This window comes from Orcinus orca, chromosome 13 (assembly GCF_937001465.1).
Source record: "Orcinus orca chromosome 13, mOrcOrc1.1, whole genome shotgun sequence".
Classification (NCBI taxonomy): domain Eukaryota; kingdom Metazoa; phylum Chordata; class Mammalia; order Artiodactyla; family Delphinidae; genus Orcinus; species Orcinus orca.
The window spans coordinates 62515942-62543772 of record NC_064571.1 but is presented as its reverse complement, the minus strand read 5'-3'; the positions used below and the strand labels follow the sequence as shown (position 1 = coordinate 62543772).

The 27831-nt window shown below is 47.6% G+C and overlaps 1 protein-coding gene across 3 annotated transcripts in view; it reads left to right on the top strand.

Annotated features, from left to right (window-relative positions):
- VIT (vitrin) overlaps positions 1-27831 on the top strand; it is a 125896-nt gene that overhangs the window by 83080 nt on the left and 14985 nt on the right. For 2 of the 3 annotated variants that reach the window (XM_033419291.2, XM_012531273.3), the window contains 4 exons: positions 7170-7214; positions 8717-8779; positions 13511-13658; positions 26998-27101. In XM_033419291.2, coding sequence (XP_033275182.1) covers positions 7170-7214; positions 8717-8779; positions 13511-13658; positions 26998-27101 — 360 coding nt within the window. Of the gene's footprint in view, positions 1-7166; positions 7215-8716; positions 8780-13510; positions 13659-26997; positions 27102-27831 lie in introns of all 3 variants that reach the window. The other variant, XM_033419289.2, reaches the window with a different exon arrangement.

Below are 27831 nucleotides of genomic sequence, written 5' to 3'. Positions count from 1 at the left end.
CACCCAAGCACAAACTTTACCTTGGTTCTGACCTTGGTAATGTCTTGCTAGGATGGATCAAGGAAAGAATGAGAACAGTTAGATTAAAATTCATGCTCTGACCAGTCCAATGTTATTACAGATTTCTGGTCCACCACCACCTACACTAACAGCCAAAATAGCCCCTGAACTAATCCAGGTAAGAACCTGAACTCACCTTTCTAGCTACTGACGAAAGTTAAGCTTGTTTACATGGGGTTTGTCTTTCCAAATCCTTGTCATTTGACTCAGATTTGGACAGAAAGCATTAAACCAGATATGCCAACAAAAGATACTGCTCAAGGGCCCAACTTGTAAGGAAAGTAAGGAAGCCATTAAATAAGCAAAGCTTTCACAATCGCCATTCCCCAAAGGCAATTTTGTGGAGGTTGTGATAGAAATTCCTAAGGATTCAGTAACTAGGCTCTTACAAACCTGAAAAGGGATACTCTCTCGGGTTTATACTTGAGGAACAAGGGTCAAAGAAAGAGAGAAATTTTTATCATTTCCCAGGAAAGGGCAGAGCCAATTTTGCCTGAGTAGTTCTGTGATATGGGGAACAGAAATACGTTCTCTCTCCAGGAATTCTCCTATGAATTACGACACTCCCTGGCTCCCCTTTCTGCACTTCGGTGTGCATCTCTTCAAGGTTTGGCCCAAGAACTGGGAATGCAGAGAGAAGAAACAAGTTCTCTTCTCTGAGATGCTGTTGAGGCCTGCAGAGATGAGAAAGAAAAATCTCACCCGGTTAGATGCTTTCCACAAACTCTGCTTGGGGCCTGGGCCATGAGTTGACAGACTTGAGAGACAATTTCCTTTGTAGCCTTGGGGCACTAGGAACAAGAAGAGTCCAGGCCTTTCTCTTGCTGGGGGATACCTGTCTGTCCTCCACGAGTTCAAAGAGTCCTAGAGACTGTGGGTTCTGTTTTGTTTTGATTCCAGATGGGAGGAGCGGCTCCACCGGGTCCCCTGGACAGGGCTAAGAGCTTCGATGGCTTCACAGTTGCACCGCTGGCAACGTACATGCCGCTGTTCAGGACAAAGGGCTTAAGGATCAGATCGCTGGGCAGGCCAAGGACTCCAAGGCCATTTTAGACCCTAACAGGCCCGTGGGACAGTTCAGGCAGCCAAGCCCGGGGCACTGCTTCCTCTAGTGCCCTTGGCCAGGATTTGTGCGTCCTCTGAAACCCCCAAAAGTAGAGCCAAGCACAGAAAGCTCGGCTGACTTCCAAGGCACTTTCATCAGGGGGCAAAACAAGAGAAAGCAGACTGCTGGTTCCATGTGAATCAACAGACCCCGTGTAATCCCCCCGGGGATCCAAGGGCAGGATTCTCCGGAGCTGCTTTCCAGAAACCTGGCGAGGCTGCCCACTGCTTGCCGGCCCTGCTCTGCGGCACTTAACAAACACCTTCTCCCCGCACCTGCTGGCCTCTGCCGCTCACCTCCAGGTCATGCCAAGTTGTTTTAACTCTAATAAGCATCTGTTTGCTCTGTCCGTTCTCAGTGTGCCGAGAGTACGTCCCTGCCAGTCCAGACACCCAAGGGCTGTCAGGGGTTTGGGTCGGCTGGAGAGGCACCCCCCGTGCCATCCCAGGACCCACCTCTGGGACATAGAGCAAGACCCAGACACACGTCGCCAATCAGACTCGGCTTGGGGGATGATGGCAACAGGCGCTTCTTTGACCTCCAGCAACCCAAAGCAACCCAAAGCTGTTTTGAGCATTTGATCCCACTCCCTTTTTTTTTTTTTTTTGCGGTACGCGGGCCTCTCACTGTTGTGGCCTCTCCCGTTGCGGAGCACAGGCTCCGGACGCGCAGGCTCAGCGGCCATGACTCACGGGCCCAGCCGCTCCGCGGCATGTGGGATCTTCCCGGACCAGGGCACGAACCCGTGTCCCCTGCATCGGCAGGCGAACTCTCAACCACTGCGCCACCAGGGAAGCCCTGGTCCCACTCCCTTTTTACAACCCTTCATAACCTTCCCCCTGGGTCTGTAGCTCTGAGCCTCCCTTTCTCCTCCGTTCTCTTCACGCTCCAGTAATTAACGAAAGCTCTATCTCATTGACCGCACAGATGCTCCCAGCTCTTCTCACCCTCAAATCCTGCCCCTTTCTGTGGCTCCTCCCCCTCCACCGTCACCCCTGCAGCTTTGCTTTCAGTACCTCAGACCCTCCCGCGGACCCCCGCGTGCCCCTGCCTTGGGGCCCCTCCTCCCCCACGCCACACAGGCCTGGACAGTGGCGAAGCCCCACACTTGCTCCCGCAGGCAGGGGAGAACTCGCAGGCGGGGTCTTAGCTACTCTTCGACGGGCTCTCACTTCCCACATAATCATGCATTTCAGACAAGTCACCCAATTCCTCAGCTAGAAGATCAGCAGATCGTAGAATTGGAAAGAATTGCATAAAGGGCCTCTGATCTAATTTCCCACCAAACAAATGCATCCCTTATGGCGTGACAGAGACCTTTGCCCTGGGTAGGATAACTTCCCAGTCCCATTGTTAGACATACTATCTAGAACTTAAGCCTGCTGCTCCTAATTTTTCTAAACTACTACTTCTCAAAGTGTGGTCCGGGGACCTGCTTTCAGGCCTTCTGTGAGGCCCTCACTTCTCTGCGTACAGAACTGTGTGAGGCCAGATTTTCTTCATACCCTTCAACAAAAACGAGATTTCACCACAGATTGACTGCAGGAACTGACATCAGATTCTAGCTGCCTTCTATTATGTCAGACACTGAAGAAATGTGCCACTCTTCTCACTGAATGCTTTTGTTTCAGAAAGCATTTTTCATAAAAAATGTTAGAATAGATAGGTCTATTGTTATTTTTAAGTGAATAAATAGTAAAATAGATGGATAGTTAATACTCTGTTTCAGTGAGAGGATGCACAGTTTTAATTTTTTTTTTAATTTAATTAATTAATTAATTTAATTGGCTGCGTTGGGTCTTCCGTTGCTGTGCGCGGGCTTTCTCTAGTTGCAGTGAGCGGGGGCTGTTCTTTGTTGCAGTGCGAGGGCTTCTCATTGCAGTGGCTTCTATTGCTGTGGAGCACAGGCTCTAGGCATGCAGGCTTCAGTAGTTGTGGCACACGGGCTTCAGTAGTTGTGGCTTACAGGCTCAGGAGCGCAGGTTCAGTAGTTGTGGCACACGGGCTTAGTTGCTCCGCGGCATGTGGGATCTTCCCGAACCAGGGCTCGAACCCGTGTCCCCTGCATTGGCAGGCGGATTCTTAACCACTGTGCCACCAGGGAAGCCCTTTAATTTCTAATATGAGAAAAATCAGTCGATGTAGCCAACACAAACAGAGGCTCCTTGGGGGTCTTCAATATTTTTAAGGGCATAAATTTGCGAGCCTTTCAAATATATGAAAGTAGCCTTCATGTCCTCCATTATGTCTCATCTTTTCTGGGATAAGTTTCTCTCATCCCTCCGAAAGGTCCTTACGTGACTCAGCATCACACCCTCGAGCTAAACCACAGTCTGTCAGTGAGTGGGAACAGAGCACACAGAGCAGGACACGATGCCTCAAGGGCTGTGCCCGGGGAATTGCCTCTCGCCCTAAACACTCTGGTTCCATGAAAACATCCCAAGTTCCTGTGGGGGGGAGGTTCTGTCTCATCATCAGCTCATCTCCTACTGAACTGGCAATCACTCAAGTTCCCAGGGTCTTTTCTCAGGTATTTCTACAGAAGCAGGTCACCCCAATCCTGTAGTCTTCTTGAATCTTAATTCTGTCATTGAATATACTAACCATCTTCCAACTTCTCTGTCATCCACCACATTGATTAACATGCCACCTATCTCCCTTCCAGTCACTGATAAAATTACATCACATGGGACAGAATTTCATGAGCCCCATTAAATATCCCATCTGTGTTTAGGGCAAACCATTAACAGACCCAGGCAGCTATGTATGGACCTAATGATGTTGTCGTCAGCCTCAATATTTCATCCTCTCCTCCACGGGACACTGAACTTATGACCCCGCGTGATTCCTGCTTCCTCCTCCCACTATGCTTTCTGCCCACAGGTGTAACTTGACACGTCCCCGATTTAAGCCACCACTTCCACTGCAGGGGAACTGTTCTTTAATTAAAAAAAAATTTACTGAGCATACTATATGTCAAACACTATGCTGTTAGAACTAAAGATGACTCAGATATTTTCAGATTCTAGAATTCTGGGGCCTCCTCCGGCCCCCATAGGCAGACCCCCGCCCCTCCTGCCGGGACCCTCTGAGACGGGACTAGAGTGACTGAAGCTAAACTCGGGGACTTTTCCTTGGAACCATCCTGCTGCTGCCTGGTTTCACGGTCCCATGAGCTCTGTTTGATCAGATAAGCTTCACTGGCCTGGAAACCTAACAGTGGAGTTGATGTTGTTTCCATGAGAAGAGGCTGCCAAACAAATATTCCACACGGAGCTATGGAGGGAACCCACCTGTAGACCCGGGACTGCTGACGCATCGCCGGCGTGACAGCCCGTGCCCAGGACCTCTGACTGTCCTCGGCCTTCTCTGACAGCCCTTGTGCGTCGGGCCGCAGGCACGAGGCTCCTTTGGCACAGCTGCAGCTGCTCTCCGAGTGCCCCCATCTCACCGCAGCCAGAGAAAGTTCTCCAAGGGAAATGTGCAGCCCTCGGGGCATGAAGCCGGGCCCCGGAAGGGAGGTGTGCAGAGTCCCCTGGCTCCAGAGGCTGCTGTCTCTCAGACGACCACCTCCTCCTAAAAACTGTACTGAGAGTCACCGGGGAGAAGCCGGGGGGCTAAAGGGTCACCTGTGCTTCTGCCCCATAAAATTTGAGAGCCCTAAGGGCCTCCCTTATAGGGGGCTCCCGCTTGGGTCCCGGGCTGGTGACTTCCAGATGTGCAGGGAATAGAAGGCGCTGTAACCAGTGCAAAGGTCGTCACGGATCTTAAAACAGGAATGTTCTGGGCCCTCACGCTTCGTGTGCGTTACAGGTGTAGTTCCAGGCCTAGCTTTTCCGTGGCCTCACCCAGTACCCTGAGATGCTGAAGCGACCATGACGCCTCCCGTGTGATAAACAGGTGGTGATTACGTGCGGGTGGAGCCTGCCTGCCTGGGCTTAACATTCTGCTCTGCCACTCCCTGTGTGTCGGTTTCCTCACCTGTAAAGTGGGATCACAGCTGTACCTGACCCACAGGGTTATTGTGACTTAATCCTCAGAAGGAGCTTGGTCAGTGCATGTTCAAAATCAATACCTCTCTTAGACACTGACTGTACCTAGAAGATGACTGAGCCAGGATTATCACAGAAATAATTAGCTGTTTTTTTTACGAGCACCTTTTACACTTTTCAGAGTGATTTTATACACATTTACCTTCATGTGAGGCAGGGCAGGAGAAGTCCTTATGAGCTTGGCTTTACGCAGGAGAAAACTGGAGATCAGAGAAGGTAGGCTAGCCCCCCAGACCCCCAGCTAGTGTTTTGGTAGACTCAGGACAGGTCTTCTGACTTGTTTTCCCCACACCACGCCCTCAGACCTCAACACCAGAACACAAATGTTCTCACAAATCTACTTCTCATTACTACCAAATCCCAAAACACCAAGTCTGAGCTGTTCAAATATTTTTTCAGCCTTTGGCTTTTGGATGAAAGCGATTTGGTTCAAACTTGTCCCAAACAAATGGAAGTGTCATGGACAGAAGGACAGGCCTCCAGGACAGGAGTAAGAGGCCTGAAAATCCCTCATGTCAGAGAACTGTTTATCTCCTGCCAAAGTAATAGAGCCTCCAGCATTCTAATCTTTCCTCACGTCCAAGGGTGCTGAAAGCCTAGGGCAAAAACTGAGACGTCACCATCACCTTTTTTTAAGGAAAAGGGCAAAGCGCATATTTTTACCAGTAGGTGGCGATAGAGTAATGAGGTTAAAGAAGCTGAGTGTTTAAACATATACGTCATAAATATTTTGAGTTTGGAGATCATCCCACCCAAACTGCTAATGTTACTCAAAAAGGAACTGAGGTTCCTCGAGGGCATGTGACTTGCGCAAGGTCCTACGCCTGGTTAACGGCTGAGCCAAATTAAACTCAGTTCTCACCATTAACCCAGAACCTGCAAGAACACAGACTATCTTTCAAAATAGCCTGGCATCTTTTAATCATGCAAAGGAAAATATCACTTCACTTGAGTGTGTTAATAATTGCAGTGTGCTGGAAAGCTGATGGCCTTTAAGAAATGAAACAGTTTGTTATGCTCTCAGCCTTGAGAGCTAAAGGCAAGGGGAGAGGGGAGGGAATGGGAGAGGGAGAGAAACAGCCATTAGGGTGTCCTTACGAGGCTTCCTAATATGTTTGTGCTGCCTCTGAGCCCCTCCCAGCCATAATTCTCCAAAAGAGATCAGGGGGATTGGGTAAGAATCCCCCCTTCCCGACCACCGCTGCCACTTCATCAGCACAGGTTCTTGGTGAAGGGCATTAAACAGATAGGATGCCAGGTGCCACTTTGCTCTATTCTGCTTGAGGCACACCATGAGAAGCAGAGCCTCAGGAAATGAGTGTACTGCCTGCTCCCTGAAGGGGCCAGATTTGTTCTGTGTGGTTCCAAGGAAAGAAACACAAACAGATGGGTAAGGCAAACGTACCCAGAATGATGCTGGGCATATTCTGGGTGCTTATTGAGTGTGACGGGTAGATGGGTGGATGGAAGGATGGATGGATGGATAAAGATTTCATATTGATACAATGAAAAGTCTTCTCAAAGTCTCAATAGTCCAAGAAGAAATGCACTACTTTAGTTGCGAATGTAATGAGTTCCCTGTCTCTGGAGGGATCCAAGCACCAGCCAGCCACTCGCTTAGGTAGAGATGTTATTGAAGCAGGTTAGGAGGTTGGTTCAAATTGAATGAGCTTTTAGGTCCCCTTGAATTCCAGGATTCCTATTATTCCGTGATTCTTGGTGCATAGGGAAAGGAAGAAAAGAGTGAAGATGTTTTCGTCTTTGGCTTTAAGAGCTTTAAATGAGAAAATCCCACAGATTTCAGGTTGCTTCATCCCAAAGTCTGGTCTCCTGCTTCTTCACTGAACTTTCTGCCACAGTTAGAAAACATTATCATCCTGGCAGTTCACTTGAGAGCTTCTGCCGGTTTCATCTAAGTAATGAGTTTGTTTCTTTTTAATTTTGAAAAGCAGGGGAACCTGAATTGTGGAAACCTGGATCGGTGCTTCTAGATGCAGGTAATTATGCAGCCCCTCCTCCTGGCCGTGACTAGATCAAGATTCGTACAGCAGGTGGCACAGAGACTAAGCTCAGCTAGAGAAGGCTTTCCAACAGTGTCACCTCCGACATTAGGGTCTGGTGACCATGCGAAGGGCCCACTGAAGCTCCTACAGGGAGGCCTGGGTAAGGGACAAGACTGGATCACTAAGAGGGAAGGAAATGTGAAGACAAAAAAGCAGAAGGGAGTGAGTTCCAGGCCCCCAAAATGGGTTAAACCCTCATTCCGTCTGGGAGCACACTTTGACTTCCTTCTGTTTCTTCCTCCTTCTTTGCAAGTGGGATTCGGGTTTTCCCTTCACATGAATGAATGTTGTTCCCTGTTTACTGTGTTAAGTGTTTGAAACTCCAACAGCAAATGCGGCCTTCTGACTCTTGGTTCAAGGGCAGATTTTGCTGGTGGGTTGGGGTTGGGGGGTGATGGAGGAAAGGACTCCGGCCTCTGGACATGTATTTCTTCCCCTCCCAGAGCTCCTGGATGAGAAATGCCATTCGTGAATTTTTTAAATGATGTGAGGAAGTGGGATGAGCAAGCTGACCTTTAATGGGAAGATGAACTCATGTGCTTTGCAAACTGGAAAAACTAACAAGCCAGGAGAAAGCTCACCCCAGCCAGGAGCGAGCAGAGCCCTTAGCACCTTCCTCCACTGGGGGGGACTCTCAGTGGGCGCTACCCAGCATCCCAGAAACGGGGAGACTCACTTCTGGTTGGTGCTGCAAGTTTCACTCTGCCCAAGAAACTCATTGGCCTTACCAAGCCTAAAAAGACTCGTATTTATTGTCTTTATTTCCTTATATGATATATTTGTGAACTTGGCTCCCAGGTAAACAGCCCAAAGAAGACCCCTGAGGCTGAAATTCAACTCACATACACCCCCTCTCAAAGCCCTAAACCCTTTTGCATCTGTACTCTGGTCTCAGACTGCTGGAGGGGAAGGGAAGCATTATAGACCCTCTCATTTGAGTTGCTTGTATCTCATCTCTTCCCCTCCAGTCTACACCCAACCCCCATTAGACTGTCCTCGGTCTCACTCATCTTTGTTCATCAACTCAGTCACTGAATGTTGATTGAGGACCACAGGAAAGGTTCACGTGATGAGTGAGACACACGCCCTGACCTCAAGATTTTCAGAATTTTACAGAGGGATAATTTACACTGGCAAAGTGCTTAATGCTTTCAGATAAGGAGACTATGGCTGTCTCCTAACGGGCAGTAGGGGACCAATCTCAAGTCTCCTGACTTCAAATGCCTGTAAGCACCCAGGGGAGTACTGTGTCTCTAGTAGGCTGTCGGTAAGCATTCATTCTTCTCTCTTAAGATGGGGGTGTTATGGAGAAGAGCACACTTAGTAAGCCAAGCCCCCTGAGCTGAGTGTGAATATCCATTTTGTCCCCATCCCTGGGGTGAGGCCAGATGCTTCCTGTTCTTGTAAGTCACCAAAAGTTTTACTGCTCTTTCCAGGATTTGTTCCAAAAAAAGAATTAAGCACACAGTCTTTGGAGCCAGTATCCCAGGGAGATCCAAGTAAGTTAATTGACAACTAGAAACCCATAGTGGCTTTGACATCTGATCTGCTCTCTCTCCCCTCTCCCCACTCACTCCCACCCTAACCCGCCTCTCTCCTACCCTGGATCTATTTATCTCCTCTCTTCTGTCACTTTGTTCTAAGGGGAAAGGGAAGCTTTTGAAGGATTTACACTATCTATGTGCAAGAGGGGGAGAGGATCAGATGTTTAAAACATCGCTATGGCAACAGAGTGGGGTGGGGTAGGGCGACAAGGAGGATGAAAGGAGGAGACTCGCTTGCCAGCGAGGACAGTGGTCCAGCAGAGATGATGGTACACAGAGCTCAGAGAGGGAAGCGTAAATGGAGAGAAATGGGCAAATTCAAGAGATAGAGAAGGAAGAATCTAGAGGGTTAGAGGTAGAAGTGCAAGAGAGGGAGCCGTTAAAGATGATTTGGACAACTAGGGCAAATGGTGCTGCCATGAGGACCACTGGGGACCGAGCACATTGGGGCAGGAGAGTGTTTACATCTATCATCTTCTGTAAGACGTTTGGTCTAGCAGAGAGTTAACTACCCAGATCTGACATTCTGAAAGGACAGCCCAGCCAGAAATTTAGAGTTGGAAAATGATGAGCCATAGTTCAAAGCCAAAGCTGTCAGAACAGAAAATGTGACCTAGGGAGACAGGATAGAGTAAGAAGAAACAGACGACTTAAACCTGAAGACCTTTAAGACTAACTCGGTGGAAGAGAAGCCACCTGAGGATACCAGAAAGAAGGGACCAGAGAAAAAGAGGAAAACCAGGAGGGAGCTGTGTGTTGCAAGCCAAGGAGAGCACCTGCAAATTCTCCCAGAAAGTTGCGGCAAGTCAGCCACCAATGGGCTGTGAGTCTCAGCTCACCTCTGGGTGAGAATCACCTGAAGACATTTTTTTTTTACTTTTTTTTTTTGGGGGGGCGTGGACCATTTTTAAAGTCTTTATTGAATTTGTTGCAATACTGCTACTGTTTTATGTTTTGGTTTTTTGGCCGCAAGGCATGTGGGATCTTAGCTCCCCGACCAGGGATGAAACCCACAACCCCGGCATTGGAAAGCGAAGTCTTAACCACTGGACCACCAGGGAAGTCCCACCTGAAGACATTTTTAAAAATGAAAGATACCAATTCCTGCCTCATACCTACTGAATCAGTCCCTCCCTAGATCTTGCTACTCAAAGTGTTGTCTGAGCACCGGCAGCATTGGTATCACCTGGGAGCTTGTTAGAAATGCAAAATCTCAGACTCCCACCCCCCCCACCCCCACCCCGGCCGGGTCTACTGAATCAAGCAATTCCTTTGCATGCTAACTCTTGAGAAGCACCGCCTGGAGTGATTCCCAGGCATCTTTATTTATTGAAGCTGCATAAGCAACTCTGATACATATCTAGGGTTAAGAAACACTGGCCTAATATACTGGCCAACAAAAAGCATTAATCTATAAACTTGTATCACGTTGAAGAAAACCAAAGCAATCAAGAAAATTGGTAGATTGATGACTGTAGATACTCTGTCTTACCTTTTCTTCCTCCTGCTGCAACCTCAGTGACCGTAGTAAATTGCTCATGCTGGACATTTCATAACCCAGTACTGTCCTTTCATATTGCTGTTGTCATCTTCACATCAGCATGTTTTTATGTCTGTATGAGAAAGCCACTAGGGTCTCAGTGAGCACATGCCCTGAGCGGGAGCCATTGTCATTAAAACATTCTTGGGAAGGAGGAGCAAAGGTGATCCCAATAACAGCCAGCAGGCTAATGAGTGAAGAGAACAGAGGAAACAGAGAAACACCTCACCTCCTTAAAACCTCCTTAAAACACAGTTCAAGATGTAAGAAATAAGGAGAGGGACTTCCCTGGTGGCACAATGGTTAAGAATCCGCCTGCCAGTGCAGGGGACACGGGTTCGAGCCCTGGTCTGGGAAGATCCCACAGGCCGTGGAGCAACTAAGCCCGTGCGCCACAACTACCAAGCCCGTGTGCCTAGAGCCCGTGCTGCGCAACAAGGGAAGCCGCCACAATGAGAAGCCCACGCACCACAACAAAGAGTAGCCCCTGCTCGCGGCAACAAGAGAACGCCCACGCGCAGCAAAGAAAACCCAACGCAGCCAAAAATAAATTAATATTTTAAAAATAAGGAGAGGGCTTCCCTGGTGGCGCAGTGGTTGAGAGTCCGCCTGCCGATGCAGGGGACGCGGGTTCGTGCCCCGATCCGGGAAGATCCCACATGCCGCGGAGCCTGCGCGTCTGGAGCCTGTGCTCCGCATACGGGAGAGGCCAAAACAGCGAGAGGCCCGCGTACCACCAAAAAAAAAATAATAAAAAATAAGGAGAAAAAATGGTCTAGGAAGAACTAACATAGATGCTACAAAACATGTACGCTTCTTCATTTAAAAAGAAAATCCCCTGTGGCCCTTACTGTAATTGTTATTTTTTTAAAAAAAGGTTTTCATTTAAAAAGGCATATTGAACTATAATCTGCTGACATCTGAAGGAAAACCTCTCTTCAGGGGTGCTTCTCAAACTTTAATGTGCATAGGAATCACCTGGGGATCTTGCTAAACTGAGATCTGATTTTATAGGTCAGGGTGGAGCCTGGGAGTCCGTCCACATTTCCAGCATAGGTGCCAGTGGGCGGCAAGCCCTAAAGAGCACCACTGCCACCTGCTGGCGGCAATTCACATCGCAAGCCCAGACATAGGAAAGAGAGGGTTGGCCCTGTGTGGGGACCTGCCAAGCCATAGAGCAGTTCTGCTTCTCTTTTGCTTTAGCCCAGGCTTTAGTGGCATCTCTAAACTCCGCTCCTTGATTTTATTTGCTTCTTCCAACCTTCATCTCGAGGAGCATGCTTGAGCATAGACAGTTTGGGGTCAGCCAAGGGCAGGGGAAGCCAGCTGAACAGGAAGAGACGGCAGGCCCTGACCATCCAGGCACACAGGGTCTAAAAGCTTGCGAGGTCCCTAGCGAGCCGAGGCACTGATTCCAGACGCAGCGAGTCAGCCAGGCCCAGAGAGGCCCCTGTCATCACCTACTTCTCCTCTGGTTTTGATTGCCATGCACCACAGCAACAGAATAAAGCAAGTTCTCAGAACTTTTTCCCTTAACCTGCCCACTCTGTAGTATCACTCTTTACTAAATATTTCTCATCAATTCTGCTTAAAACTGTATCAACTCATGTTCATTTCTTGCTTTCATTAAAAATATATATCCCTCCCTGCCACGGAGCTTCTCCTTTTGGGGAATGGGAGGACCCCAGTCCCATGGAAGCAACACGATGCAGAGAACAGAAGTCGAGAGCAGCCTCATGGGCGACTGTGTGGCAGCTTAGAGATCCAGGCTGGTCTGGACAGCTGCACCCTTCCCACACAGGGCAGAGCTGGCCCCCGTGTCCTCCTGGACACTCCAGTCCAGAAACTTCTAATTTTACTGTCTCTCTTTTTCACCCACGGAACTCTGCTTTGAAATATTTTTGTCTCCCAAATTGCAGTTGTTAAAAGAACTCATTCCTCATTTTTTGTTAATCAAGGGACTATATAGCTCCCAATGAGAAACTTCTGATCAGCATTGAATAATCAGTTTTATCATCCTGAGATGATATAATTTCAGTCGAGAGCAAAGAAGACACCAACTTGGACTTCCCTGGTGGCTCAGTGGTTAAGAATCCACCTGCCAATGCAGGGGACATGGGTTCGAGCCCTGGTCTGGGAAGATCCCACATGCCGCGGAGCAACTAAGCCCTTGCGCCACAGCTACTGAGCCTGCGCTCTAGAGCCCGCGAGCCACAACTACTGAAGCCCGTGCGCCTAGAGCCCGTGCTCTGCGACAAGAGAAGCCACCACAATGAGAAGCCCGTGCACTGCAACGAAGAGCAGCCCCCGCTCGCCGCAACTAGAGAAAGCCCGCGTGCAGCAACGAAGACCCAACGCAGCCAAAAATAAATAAATAAAAAAGACACCGACTTCTACTTGCTTATGTGGCTTTCCATCAATTCCTTTCAGCGTTTGAAAGTTTGAACCAGCTTGCAGGCCCACCATCCCCCCGCCTTCATCCTAACCTTCATCTACTTGCAGAGGTCCCAAGATCCTAACCAGAGCTGTCCTAGTATTTATTACAACTAAAAGAAGGGGCAAAAATCTAAGGTAGCTACAAATAAGAACAGGTATCTGTCGATACAGGTGGACAATTTCTATGGTTGCCCCACCCAGGGAAGTGAAGGATAAGATAAGTATGCATTTCTCAATCTACACTTCCTGCCCTCCCCTCAGCACTGGACCTGCAGATTCTTGCCACCTTTATAGAGAGCCAACACACAATTCTAAAAAGTTAGGATGAGAGTAAAAGACCATAAGCTCCAGGGACTCAGTCTGGGTGAATGCCCGCATCTGGGGGTCTGCACTTATATGCTCTGAACTAGGAGACCATTCTGAGGGCCTTCTTAGACTTGACTGGGAGGTCCCTGCTTCTGAAGTCTGTAACTGTGGCTGATACAGAGACTTCTACAACAGTCATGGAAATAAGTACCAGCCCAGTGTCCAGGACCTTGGTGCCCTGTGAAAATCAGTTGTGGATATAAATAAATAAGTATATCTTGCTACTTATTTTTTTAACTTTCTTTTCGTTGGCATCTCAGGGGGCTCTGGTGGAGGAAGCAAGGAGTGAGCATTGAATGCAATGAGAGAGAAGCAGAATAACAGAGTCCCTTTCCATTCCTTAGGCTGCAAAGTTGACTTGTCATTTTTAATTGATGGGAGCGCAAGCATTGGCAAACGTCGATTCCGAATCCAGAAGCAGTTCCTGGCCGACGTTGCCCAAGCTCTTGACATTGGCCCTGCCGGTCCACTGATGGGTATTGTTCAGTATGGGTAAGTGCTGCTCTGAATTCAGAAATCAAGGGATGTCCCATGCTTAATTTTGTGCCAGAAAAAAATACCGACACATCCTAGAGCACAGCAGACTCATCCTCTTCCCTGATACAAATGTAAATGAAAGAAACCGAAGCAATCCAGATGCTGCTGAAGAAATCTGAGGCTTCCAGAAGGAGGGACAAGTTAATCCACACTTGAAAGTAAATGGCATTTGCACTCCTGACTGGTAGAGAGAATATGTTTGGGAATTAAGAGAGCCGAGTTCAAGTTTTTGCTCAGCCAATAACAAGCTGCGTGGCCTTGGGCTAGGCCTTCACCTCTCTCACGGTCAGTTTCCTCATCAAGGTTGGCCCCCTTTCAACCCTATTAGAGTATTTGTTTGAGGGGCTCCTGTGCTCCACCTATAGGTGGGATGCCCAGAAAACATGGTGCTCTAGGTTCAACTTTCTTCTTTCTCTGGACAACCTTAGGCCTCTACACTGGTACTGGGGAAGCTCACCCGGCAATGGGGAGGACTGGGGTGGGGGGGAAGGGATGGCCCCCAGCACTCGCCCAGCTGACTGTCCCCAGTCCACTTTACTATTCTACATAGGGTAGAAATTGAGGGCGCATACTCCCATCCAATCTCAACTTTTCTCTCATTGGGGATAATAAGTCAATCTTATTTCAGATGTAGTAGATTTCTCGCTAAAGCAGATACACAGATATCAACTGAAAACAGGCAATCAAAAGCGTAAACAAGCACAAATCTCAAATAACAGGTGGGCTTTTGATCAAGAGCCATTAAGGGCAGGATAACTGTCTCACTTTCCACAAAGGATCTCGGGCACAACCCGCCCGTCCTTCTCCCAGATCTGCAGCTTAGCCTCGGCCTTGGACACTAACCTAGGCCTTGGTACCTCTTGCTCAGAAGCCACAGTCTGAAAAGTAAAAAACACACACCTGACAACATCTGGGGCCATCTCTGGTCCCTGCAAATGTTTCCCGGGGACATCCCAGAACAGCGTTTTAACCAAGATTGTTATGTCACAGACACTAGAATATTTAGTTTTGAGATGTCGAAAGAAATAAAATGCTTTATTTTCATAAGAACCTATAATGTTTGTATTTTTAGAATTAAATTCCAATGACGTATTTAGCACTATCTTCTATTTCTGTGAAGGAAGATAGCTAAGTGGCACTTATGTATAGTCAGAGCCCAATATATGAAAATAACCAATTGCTACACATGTTAATTCTCAGTGTCGGATGTGCTGGAGGATTTTAACATGAAATAGGAAAATACGTGGTTTGGGTCATTGTTTTCAAGACGTCAACCTATTTTCATTCCTGTGTTACTTTTTAAAGTTAGCAGATGAATAGCAGGCTTCTCTGGGGAGGAAATGTAAGCGTTTTAGTGCCAGATGTTCCCGGTCAGTTTTATTGGGGGGTTCAAAGCTTGGTATGTCATCTTGCATTCAAAATAGCTGCTTTAAAAGCTGTGTATACCAAGGTTTATAGGCGAATATGAAAATAAGGTGGTAAATATGTCAAGGAAAAGAAAAACGGCAGGAGCATTGTGTTGTGTGCTGATGGGAACATGGATTAAAGAACAAATGTAGCAGGGAAGGAAAAAATTCAATAAAGACCCCTTCCCCTCAAAAAGACATTTTCTCTCACGTGTCCCTAATGTCATCACCATTTACAGGGAAGAGTTTACCTCCATGCTTTCCAATGTCACTTTCTAAAAATGCCTTCCCTATTCATCTTTTTTTCCGTCCAGGGTCCTTATTCATTTAAAGCCCTTAAGGGAAATGTGTCTGTTTTCCTTTACTTTATGCTCATACAAACCCATCAATCATCTTCACCCTCCTTCGGCCACGGGGTGGAGTGGAAAGCACAATGAACTGGTGACAGGACGTCCTGAATTCTAGCCTTAGCTCCGCTGTGTGACCCTAAGCAAGTCACCTAACCTCTCCATGTAAGAGCTGCCATCTCTACGGTACAGGCCGGTCGGACCAGATGATTTATTAGGGCTCTGCCAGCCCTGCTGTTCTGTAATTCAGTGACTGGCTCTGTACTCAGAAGACATCCAATCAATGAATGTTGGGTGAACATGCTGGGTGAGCATCGTCTCCCTTCCAGCCTCAGGTTCTGATTAGGTGGGTGAATGATCAGCAATGAAATGATGGCTGCACAGAGGTTACACATCCGTCAGGGGAATGTGGGGAACAAAATCAGTTGGAGAGAGGCATTAGGAAGGTGTGATGAGGCTGAAGGGGAAATCCACACACTCCGCTGAAATTGCTTTTATTTCAGCCACCTGGGTGGCTCCCATCCGGCCTTTCTTCAGCAAATGGTCTTAGTGAGAGAGAGGGCAGGGGGTGGGGTAGGAAAGGGTATGCGGGCAGAGGTCGCTGCAGACATGGGGCCAGTGTTTCTGGAAAAGGGCTTTCCAGTGCTTGGCTGGCTGGGAAACTGATTCCTCTACTGGTACTTTGGGTTCTCACCGGATTCTAGTGCCCAGCTCACAAGCACAGGGAATCAGCCCTGCTCTCTCAGAATCACAGAGCAATGGGGCCTTAGAAAGCTCCTGGTTCCACCTCCTTGTGTTACAATGAGGAGACAAGGCTCTAAAAGACAAGCCACCTTGGCAAGAACGAGCACTCAAGGTGAGACTGGGGTTGGAAAGGAGCTGGCCAAGGTTGGAGGACTCCCGAGCTCAGAATTTCTCCTGCTCTCAGGCCTCTCCCCTCTGTCACCGCTGCCGTGGGTCCACACGGGAGACTCCCCCCAGAAGATTCCTTCCCTTGGTTTTCCTTAGAGCTGAGGCAGAACTTAGACTTTTAAATTTGGAATTTAGAAGACTCATACTATTAACAGGAAACAGAAGGCAAATAAGAAATAAAAATACGAGGATAGGGCTTCCCTGGTGGCGCAGTGGTTGAGAGTCCACCTGCCGATGCAGGGGACACGGGTTCGTGCCCTGGTCCGGGAAGATCCCACATGCCGCAGAGCGGCTGGGCCCATAAGCCATGGCCGCTGAGCCAGCATGTCCGGAGCCTGTGCTCCGCAACGAGAGAGGCCACGACAGTGAGAGGCCCACATAACGCAAAAAAAAAAAAAAAAAAAAAAAAAAATACGAGGATAAAAATGACCTGATGTACAAAATGCTCGTTCTGTATCCTGATCAGTAAGCATCCTACACAAAGATATTTTGGATGCGGGAAACAGAAAACCAACCCAGGCAGGCAGGTGAAGGGAGAGTGATGTCACAGGACTGGCAAGTCTTGGTCATTCCCTCCCTCGTCCTTTCCCTGCATCTCCTCGTCTCTCTGCTTGTCCAGTCCATTCTCTCCTCAGTGGACAGCGTCATCCCCTGCCAGGCTCGTGGCTTCTGCTGCTCTGTAACTTCCCCCTTGCCCTGGCTGGGCTCCTAATTCTGGTCCGGACCAGGGGGAGCCTCTTAGCCCCCGTGGTGCCAGCATGCTCCCTCTCCCACATCCCCCGCCCGCACCTGCAGAGGCTCGGAGCCCAGGCCCGCGTTAACCTTTCAGCAACCACAGCGTTCCTTCCACAGTCATCACGCACCTCCAGTAAGAGACGCAGCGTATGACACAGACGCAGAGAGGTTGAGTGACTTCCCTAAGAACACACAGCTAAATGCATGACCACTGGGGAGAGGAGAGATGTTAAATCCTGGGTTAATCCCTAAAATGTCAAACCAAATTGACTTCAAGATTTTGCTCCTCTGCCAAGAAAGCTCCTGATAATGGAGGCTTTCACCAGACTGAGGACAGACACGGCTGCAGACAAAGCCAAGGCTCAAGCCCCCATCTTGCACACATGTTCTAATTTACAGTCAAACAGCCAACATGCTCGTGATTGCGCTTACGACCAACAGGAACATTAAGAAGCCAGAGGAAAGCATGGCCAGAGCAAGTCGCTGGTAGGTGAAGTCTAGCAAACAGAATAAGGAAGAGAAGCCGCTCACATTTTAGCTGCCACCTGGATCCACAGGGGCTAAACGCCCGCTGGACCTTCCATAGGATTTTGTTTTTATCCCTGATTTCAGTATAAATGGAACAGAATTGCACAGTTCTTTTGAACTTTTTAATCAACCCCAGGATACCAACATTGGAAAACAGCTGTAGAATAAAGCCAAATAACGGTTTCTCTTCATTTCAAGGTGAAATCCGGTTCTCTGACAGGCGCCCCGTGTTTCGGCTCTGAGGTGGGCTGCATCTCCTTACTTTTTTACTTCACAGCCCACCCAACTCAGCCCTGACTGAGCACCCTCAGCTGAGCCTCCCTTCCTGCCCCCCAAAGCAGGAAGGATGCCCAAGGGCTCCCGTGGATCAGCTGAGCCACTGAGTGTGGGGCAATTAGAGTAGGGAGAAGAAACGAGGTGTCGGGTCTGGTGTGATGGGCAGAATAATGGCCGCAAAGCTGCCCACGTCTGGAACCCCCGGATGTGTTACCTCCCAGAGCGGGAGGGGCTTTGTGGATGCGGTTAAAGTCAAGGACCCTGAGATGGGAGATGGTCCTGGATTACCCAGTGTCCCAGCTTAATCAGCTGAGTCCTTAAAAGCAGAGAACCTTTCCCAGCTATTATCAGTTGGAGGGAGATGTGACTACGGAAGATTAGTCAGAAAGATGCGACAGCTTTCTTTGAAGCTGGAGGAAATGGGCCCTGACCAAGAAATGCAGGCTGAAAAAGGCAAGGCAATGACTCTCTCTCTCTCTCTCTCTCTCTCTCTGTCTCTCTCTGTCTCTGTCTCTGTCTCTCTCTCTCTCTGTCTCTCTCGAGCCTTCAGAAAGGAGCAGAGCCCTGCCAGGGAGACCCAATCCGGGCTTCTGACCTCCAGAGCTGTAAACTAAGTGTGTTGTTTGTTGAAGCCCCTAAGTTTACAACTGAGAAGGCAACTAATACACCTGGCAAGGAGGACCATTCTGTCACATTTCCTTGAGCCTGCAGCAAAGGAAGGAATGGGAGGGGTGGGGCACAAGCCCCGGCTGGAGGGGGCCTGGGAGTTGCAAGTCTCAGCACCTCAGGACTTCAGAGCAGGAAGGGACTGCCCAGCCGCGACTTCACATTGTGATCCCCAGGGGAGCTTTTAGAGATGCTGATGCCTGGGCCCCATCCCAGCCCTATTAAACCAGAGTCCTGCAAATACCCAGAAGCTGGTCTTTTCATCTATAATTCCAATCTGTAGCCAAGGTGAGAATCCCCAACTCCCCGAGAGGGCAAGGGACAGCTCGGCTTCCCAGGTGAGAGGGCAGCACCCGGCCGAGCACAGGTCTCTCCAACTGCTGCCCCGTCCTCTCCTCACGCCCTCAGCCTACACTGCCTTTACAGGAACTAACAGGACCCGAACAGCCACCTGACTGCCTGAGAGGGCTCTCCAGGGCCTAATGGCACTTGCAAAGAGCCCCCTGCCACTTCTCTCTCAAGGCAGGTGAACCCTTGAGCCACAGGCCTTGGGGACACAGTCTCAAGGCTGAATGAGCTGGGAATACAGCTCACACAAGAATCTTATGTTCCCCACCATGTGGTTCTCCCAGAGGGACAAAGGAAATGAGGACACTGCCCTTGACTTGCACCACTTCTACTCAACAGTTCCCCTTGACCCCCCATCGCACATCGCTGGGTCTTATCCCAGTGCCCCCCACCCATGCTGAGATCATTCTCCCTAGACCCCTGGACCATTCTGCTAGAGAAGCAGGTGGCCACCCCCATGCACATTAGAACCACTTGGGGAGCATCTGAAAATCCCAATGCCCAGACCCAACCTCAGATCGATTAAATCAGAATTTCTGAGTGTGGGACCCAAGTGTCATTCATTTTTAAAACTCCCCAGGTGATCCTATTGCACAACCAGAATGTGAAGGCACAAATATTCCCACGGGGCTGTGCTCTCATCTGGTGAACCCTGTGTCCTGGGCCCCTCCTGTCTCCCCGCCAGGTTGCCACCCTAGGGCTACAGGAGCTCCATCCTCCTCCCTCCTCTCAGCCTTTCTTATGCCTGCTCCAGGCTTCTTATTTATTCTTCTCCCTTCCCCTTATCACTGGCAGCCCCACAGCTGATTTTCTTGATTCTTACAGCAACCTCTAAGACATTGCCACTCAAAATGTGATCCATGGCCTCACCTGGGAGGCTGTTAGAAAGGCAGAACCTCGGACCTCACACCCAACCTGAAGAATTAGAATCTACATTTTAGGGACTTCACTTGTGGCACAGTGGTTAAGAATCTGCCTGCCAGTGCAGGGGACACAGGTTCGATCCCTGGTCTGGGAAGATACCACATGCTGTGGAGCAATTAAGCTCATGCACCGCAACTACTGAGCCTGAGCTCTAGAGCCTGCAAGCCACAACTACTGAACCCGCATGCTGCAACTACTGAAGCCCATGCACCTAGAGCCCGTGCTCCACAACAAGAGAAGCCACCACAGTGAGAAGCCCATGCACCACAATGAAGAGTAGTCCCCGCTCGCCACTAGAGAAAGCCCATGCACAGCAAGGAAGACCCAAGGCAGCCAAAAATAAATTAAAAAAAAAAAAAAGAATCCACATTTTAACAAAATCCCCAGGTGACCGGGAGAAACGGCTAAATTTGGGAAGCACCAAACACTGTGTCTGTTGCCAAGACATTCCGTGTCCCTGGACTTACACAGCCCAGCGACGTGGTAACAGAGAGCAAGCCAAACAGCCCCCTGGCTCCAGAGTAATTCTTAGATCAGATTACTCATCCACATTTCCTCCAGCAGGAAGACGCTTGCAGATTAATTTTCTATTTTTTGGTGGAGGGGTGGAATTATTGTTGCTAATTACCGAAAAAAAAACCCTACTCCTCTAAAAACAAAATTTGATTATAAGACTGTTCCACGTCTCTGATCCTAGGAAATGTGAGAAAGGCCAGTGTCCTTTCAAAAGGGGCTAGTTGTGCTAATTCCCTCAGCAGGTCGGCCTGGGCCCCATGCTCAGTCCTTTGTAGGGAGGGGCAGAATCATTTTCACTCCGAGTGGGTAATACCCTCAAGGGACAAGTCTGCCACCTGACCTGCAGCCAGCAGCATGTCCTTAGGCAACCAGGGTCACCCTAGAACATCCTCCCGAGTTCACAGGCATGGTTCATCTCAATGACTAAGTCCATGAATCATCACACTTTAGCATTAATTAAAAGGCTAAGGACAGTCATGTTATTTTATTGTAACCTTAAGGTGATGATGCCTTGTTGTAGGAAACAGTTTCAAAAGGTTCTTGTTATAGGGAATATGGTTAGTTAATGTGTCTCTACTGGCATAAAAATTCATTTGAGAGGCTCACTCTATGTGACTCAAAGCGTTATGGGGTAAACCAATAGACTCTGGGACTTTAACCAAATGGGAACCTTAGGACTGAAAGGGCCTCAGAAGTCCTCTAAAATCCAGGGCTTCCCAAGCTGTCCCAAGGATGGGATCCATCTGGATCCCTTATTTTAAAAAATCCCTATCCCCAGCCCAGACCTACTGAATTGAGTTTCTGCCGGGAGGAGACCCGGTAACCTGTGTAGTTTAACAGGGTGGCTCAGGTGAGACGTGTCATCAGGGAGGCCTGGGGACACTGATGTTCTGTCCAGTTCCCTGCCCCCAGGCCCCAGCCTTCCTAGGAATCACCTGTGCCCATCTCTAACAGGCGTTCTTTCTTCTCACACACTTGCAGGATAGTCCTTTCCTATTGCATGAATTATCCCTTTCTACGCATAGTCAAATGCTGGCTCCCTATCATTTCTCTTCATTAGTCTTAGCTCTTTTTCCAAACATAGAACAATTTGGTATTTTCTCCTTGAGCTGTAAATCTTTATTTTCTTCTCTTAGTTTCAAAGGAAATCTTTGATATCACTGAGGGAAAAAATGTGTTTTCCTTTAATGAGATCTTCTAATAAAATTACAAATTAAAATGTTGCTTACATTAAAATATAGTGGCACATCTCTTTGAACTTTTAAAATAATCTTCATCTCTGAAAAGGCACCAGGCTAGGGGGTAGGGATTTTTTTAAATAAAAGTGTTCTCCTTTTATTAAAAAAAATCCCTACCCCCTAGCCTGGTGCCTTTTAAATAAAAGGCCACCAGCCCATATATCCTAAAAAAGGACACATACACCCGTGTGCTCCGGTACTGAGAGCTGCCACAGTCTGCAGGTTAAAGACTTACCATTCATTCCTATAATTTAATTACATTACATTTTAACAAAGATTTATTGAGTGTTTACCACGGTCTAAGCGCTATGCCATTTGCAGGGGATACTAATGCAAAATTCATCTAAGTGGTCTGATTACATTTGCCTGTAAGTCCCTTGGTGGGTGAGCTCTGCGGCTTTACTCCTAATCGTAATTTTAGCAACTGGAAAGAGTTTCAGAGGTCCTCTGATCCAACCTTTCAATTCACTAAAAATAAATAACTGTGATAGAGATTCTGTTCTTTGGGACTTCACCAGCTAGTAAGGGAGGCGATATTTTTAAGAGAAATAACATTAAATAAAATGAAAAGCATCTATTCATTGGGTATATGAATAGCTCAACTGTCTGCTTCTGAAGATAGATTCATCTACCACTATGATGTAATAAGGGAAGAGAGTGGAGTGTGGAGCTCAGAGGGGAGTGTTCAGCTCTACCCGGGATGATCTAAGAGAGGAGAGGACATCTGAGCTTCCTCCTTCCCTCCCTTCCTTCCTTCCTTTCTTTCCATAATTCTCTATTACCCCCTGTATGCTAAGCACCAGGGATAGGAAACACTGGGACATAGCACCTGTTCACAAGTAGGTTACAGTCAATCTTCATGATTTACAGATCCCATATCTACAAATTCACCTACTCCCTAAAATGTACTTGTATCTCCAAAATCAATACTTAGGGCACTTTCACAGCTGTTGTGTGGACATGCACAGAGAGGGTATGAAATATACAACATTCCCAGCTGAGGGTCAACAAGGCGATGCTCTGCCTTCTAGTTTCAGCTCGTTACTATAAACAAGTGTCCTTTTCACAGTCTATTTAGCACCTCATTTTTCTGCTACTCATTGGTGATTTCACTATTTTTAATGGCCCCAAGTGTAGTGTTGAAGTGCGATCTAGTATTCTAAGCACAAGAAGGCTGTGATGTGCTTATGGAGAAACTGCAAGTGTTAGACAAAATTCCTTCAGGCAACTTACTGTGCTGTTGGTCATGAGTTCAGTAATAATGAATTGATGATTTGTTATATTCAGCAAAAAAAAGAGGAAATTTGTTGATCTGTGTGTGATCAACAGATTTGATCTGCTCCAGAAAGTGCTAAAGTACCTAATATCTATAGTGCATGATGAAGCTATGGAAAAGATGGAAAAGTGGCTGAAGTTAGGAATTCATAAAATGATGACTGATTTTTTTTTTAAGCACAGTGGATAGCACTGTGAGACTGAAGGCCGAAAAATTTACAGTAGCACTACCCGGGGTCAAGAAAATGTTAAACCCTTCTCAGTATTTCATTATACGGAAAATTTGCATATAATTATTTGTAAGAAACTTATATATTAAATTGGGTACCTTGAAACAGAAACATACATAAAACAAGTTTATATACTGATCTATTGATGAAAATGTGACCAGAGGCCCACAGGAACATAAGCCCATATTTTCCCTAGGAGCAGTGGCTCAGAACTTGCTAATTTGATGTTTGCAGCAACTTTATAAAACATAAGTATTGCAGATAACAAGACTTGACAGTACATGTAGTATGGGAAAGAGGTGATCAATCACTCTACAAAGTGATCGACATTCAGACAGCCTCATGAGCAGGGGCACACTATGGATGTGACTAGGTGACTAGCTTCCACATTTAAATACTTTTTCTGTAAACACTTCTGAAAGAAAATTTTATATTTTTGCTTTTGAAATTATTTGTCTATGAGCAACGCTTAATTTACAATCAGCTATGATTTCTTCACAATCGTCAGACACACTCAGGAAATCTTTCAAGGTGAGAAAATCTAGCCTCAAAATCATTTTCAAATGTAAGTAGAGTTAAAAATTTTCCAGTTAATGGGGCATATATAATATTATGTTTGGTAGACGATTACGTAGTTGTTATTGTCAATATCAATTTCTCAATTTTCTATTTTATAGCTAATAATACTTTTGTTGTTTTAACTCATTCATTTTTTTTTTTTCCAATCCCTGAAAAGTTCATATTCCTTGGTTACCAAGGGTAGATCCAGACTTTGGGGACTCTGAAGCTTATGTAGCTTGGGGACTCTTTTAAGAAAAAGAACACAAAATTACAAACACAAAATTAGGCCCCTTGGAAGAAGTATCATTAGGATCCAAGTTAATCCACCTCTGATAGGCACTTAGCACCTGTTGGATAAAACATCCTCTGCAGAGGCCACTGTGGTGCAGGAAGACCAGGGAGGAAGCTATAGCCATAGTTCAGGAAAGAGAAGATCATAGTCCAAACTTGAGGATGGAAAGGATGAGAGAGACACAAGAAATATTTAAGAGGTTGGTGTGACAGGAATGCATATTGCTGGGATGACTTGATGAGTCAGAAGAGGGACTACAGAAGGGATGTGGGTGGTGATGGAGCACATATGGAAGATAATTGACTTCAGTTTTGGAAATATCAAAGCCAAGGAGCCTGTGGACCACACCCAGGGACCACAGGTGTATGGAATTATTCCAGATGTATGGAAGCCTTTTATTTATTCTGAGGTTCAAGAGAGAGGACTGACCAGTGTGCACGAAACAGCTGTTGGCATATGAATGGTCGGTGAACCCCAGGTGGCTGGAGTTGATGAGATCCCCCAGGGTTGTGCATAAATTAAGAAGGGATGCATGAGGGAGATAGCACTGCCGGGAACATCAGCATTGAGAGGTAGAGATGCACAGAAGACGAAAGAAGAAACGTATGTCTCTTTAATACTGTTAATGGAGTGCCTGCAGGTACCACATACTGTGAGAGGTGTCGTCAGCTAGAGGAAGCAGTCAGGCACAGAGGTTGTCAGCTGGGGCTGGGGCCCAGGGAGACAGGTAGCTGGAGCTTGGAGGGTGGGCACAATTGGGGTTTCCCAGATGAGGGAACCGATGAGCAAAGGCACAGGGCTAGAAAACCAGGAAATAGTGAGTAGCTCATTCTAAGTAGACTATAGGTGAGAGTGAGAGAGAACGGTATGAGCCTGCTAGGTTGGAATCAAGTTACGGATGGGCTTTGAAAGCCAAAATATGAAGTTTAACAATAGGAGTCTCGGATGATTTTGAGCCAAGTTTTACAGTTACAGCTGAACATGAGGAAGGGTTCTCTAGCAGACAGGCATATACCCAGCACTGCAGAGACTGACATAGAGACTCATAATAGAACCAGCAAGAAGTAAGGGAGCCTGAACTCAGAGGGTTGCACAGAAACACAGAGGAGGGGATAAAAGCAAGTGCTCCAGACAGGAACTTAGGAGACGTGCCTGACAGGTCCCACGGGTCCTATGACTGAGCAAGTAAAGATGGGGTCCAGGTTTTGATCCTAGATGGCCAGGGGGCAAGTACAGCAGTTACTGAAATTGATCTGTGAGAATAGAAACCGGAAAGCCCTGGAGCCCCAAGGGAAAGAAGACTAACCGTGAAAGTACTAGAGTTCCTTCGCTGTGATTCCCCCTCCCTGGGCCCTGAGCAGTGGGGTGTGTTAAAGCAGCCTCGGTTCGGTTCGCAGCCTTCGCATGTGGCTTGATGGCGAGGTCGAGCTCAGCCAGAATGCCCACATTTCTCTGTTCTGCACTTTGCTTTATTGTTGTTGTTCGTTTGTGTTTAATCCTGAACTGGAACTTGGTTTTCACCTGGGGGCTTTTCATCTGGTTGGATTTTTCCCCAACACCCACCCTAGTCGAGCTTGTCTTAAACTTTCCTTGTCTTCGCTGAAGGTAGTTGGTCCTCCCAGTTTCACATCACCTCTCGCTTAGAGAAGTGGACTTCTGGGCAGTTTGCTTTGGTTTTGCCCAAGAACCAGCCTGTGTCCCTCATATTCACTAATGAGATGGAGGACAGAGGGGCATCCTTCCAGCCTCTTTCCGAACTCTCCTCTGACATAGATCACCTTGTGATAGCTAGGAGGGTCGGAGCAGGGGAGGGGAGGGAGGCAGAGGATGTCTCCTCTCGGGTCCTGGGGAACTGGCTTCCTGGTGACTGCACTGCCAGGTTCCCCAAAGGACTGGCAGAGAATCCACTGTAGGGCCGGGGAATTCCCACCTGAAACTGCCGAAACCTGCTTCTTCCTGGATCTACTCCAGGTGTTTATGGAAAGACTTGCTTTTAAAGGTCTCCTTCTCCCTCTCCTTGAAGACTTAGTAATCTGCAGCCAGGACCAGCTACATAATTTGCAGTTCCACATTTTCAAAAAGTATTAAGCATTTCAAGACAGCAGCATCAGAGCACTGAAGCAAGTGCAGGCTCTTCTGGCGTTGGGGGCTCCGTATGACCTTAGAGGTCACACCTGCACGAAGCGCTGCCAGTGGCTGAGTGTCAGTGCTTCGAGAGATGTGATTTCACTGTGCATCCCCACTTCATCCTGAGTGTGACCACACACGTCCACCCCACGGAGCCCTCGTCCCTCCTGACACACCTTCCACCTGGTCATGAAAGGTATTCCACACCCCCTGCTCAGCTGCTCCCAAGCCTGTTAACCAAGAAGACTCTGCTCTAGAGAAGGGTTCTCATTCTGTTTCTCCACTTAATTCACTCCAACTCCTCTCCAGCTAACCTTTTTCAGCCTTCAACAAAATAGATGTTGACCTTCCGGGTAAGATTTGAATATTCTCACCCAGTCACAGGAGCCACAGAGTGAGAAAGATGAAGGGATGTCTTCTCCTTGACACGGCTGTTAAGATGCAGTTCCAGTGCTGGGGTAACCCGGGGGTGGCTATCAGCTGAGACTCTCTTCCTGGAAAGGAGGGTCTGGGGCAGCCTGGGGACATCCTGACATTTGCAAAATCCCACTTGACAACAGTCCTGATCTTTAACAACATAAACGTTATGACCTTTATTTTTATCTAGATGAGGAAACTGAGGCCCAGAGAAGTTAGATGACTTCTCAAGGTCACACAGCTAGGAAACAGCATAGTCAAAACTAAAACCCACACCTTCGGAGCCCCGAAACAGCCCAATCTTCTCTACACACACTGTGGAGGAGCCAGTCCTCCCATTACTTCTGTCCACAGTGGGGCATTTTATAAACACCAGCTTAAGGCTTTGAAGCAGCTTCCATTCTGTTCATATCTAAAACAATCAGCTCTGATTTCTGCTTTCCTCAAAGTGTAATAACTTTCCAGCTAATTTTTATTTCTTGTTCTGAATCTTCAGAGACAACCCTGTTACCCAGTTTAATCTCAAGACTCACATGAACTCCCGGGATGTGAAGACAGCCATAGAGAAAATTACCCAGAGAGGAGGGCTTTCTAATGTAGGTATGTGATCCGGATGTCAATCTTCTTGCTACCATGGTTCTCTTTCTTTTCATGCTAGATAGAAAAAGGAAAAAATCAAAATAATCCTTCAAGAAATGACTCACATAATATCTGTATCTTTCCTCAAGTATTATCATGGATTCGGGGGCAAAAATCATTACCACATACATGCTGGAGAGTTCCAGCACGCCGGGTTCCTCAGATGGCAGCTTTCTTCAGGACAAGTAGAACTGCAATCATGACTATCCCAACTGTTCTCCGAGTCATCAGCTATTTTTCATTATATTTTGTGAAAACTTTTTTTTTATAAAAATAAGTAAAATTTGTAACCAGTTCCATTCAGGAAGCTCCACAGTGCCCCTTGAGAGAGTTTTTCTAATCAGCTCCTGTTATAGTAATAACTGTGCAACAAGAAGACATGGTCTTTGTTTCAAGCTGAGTCTCTATCTGATCCTTGGTGGTGGTGATGGGGTGGGGTGGCAGTGGGGTACCGGAATTCCAAGGTCAAGATCTAGTCCTCAATGGGGCAGGTCCAGAAACTCCATTTTATCAGTTCCCCAGAGGTGACCAGGCCTTAGGAAACAGTTTCACACGAACCAAGCTCAAAGGCCACCAATGAGCCCATGCCAGTGTACTAATTTATAAACGGTAGTCTGGTTTTGGGGGCACTGGGAAGGCTGTCCACTTCTTGGGGAACCTGTCTGTACCATCGCAATCCAGGGAAGTGGAG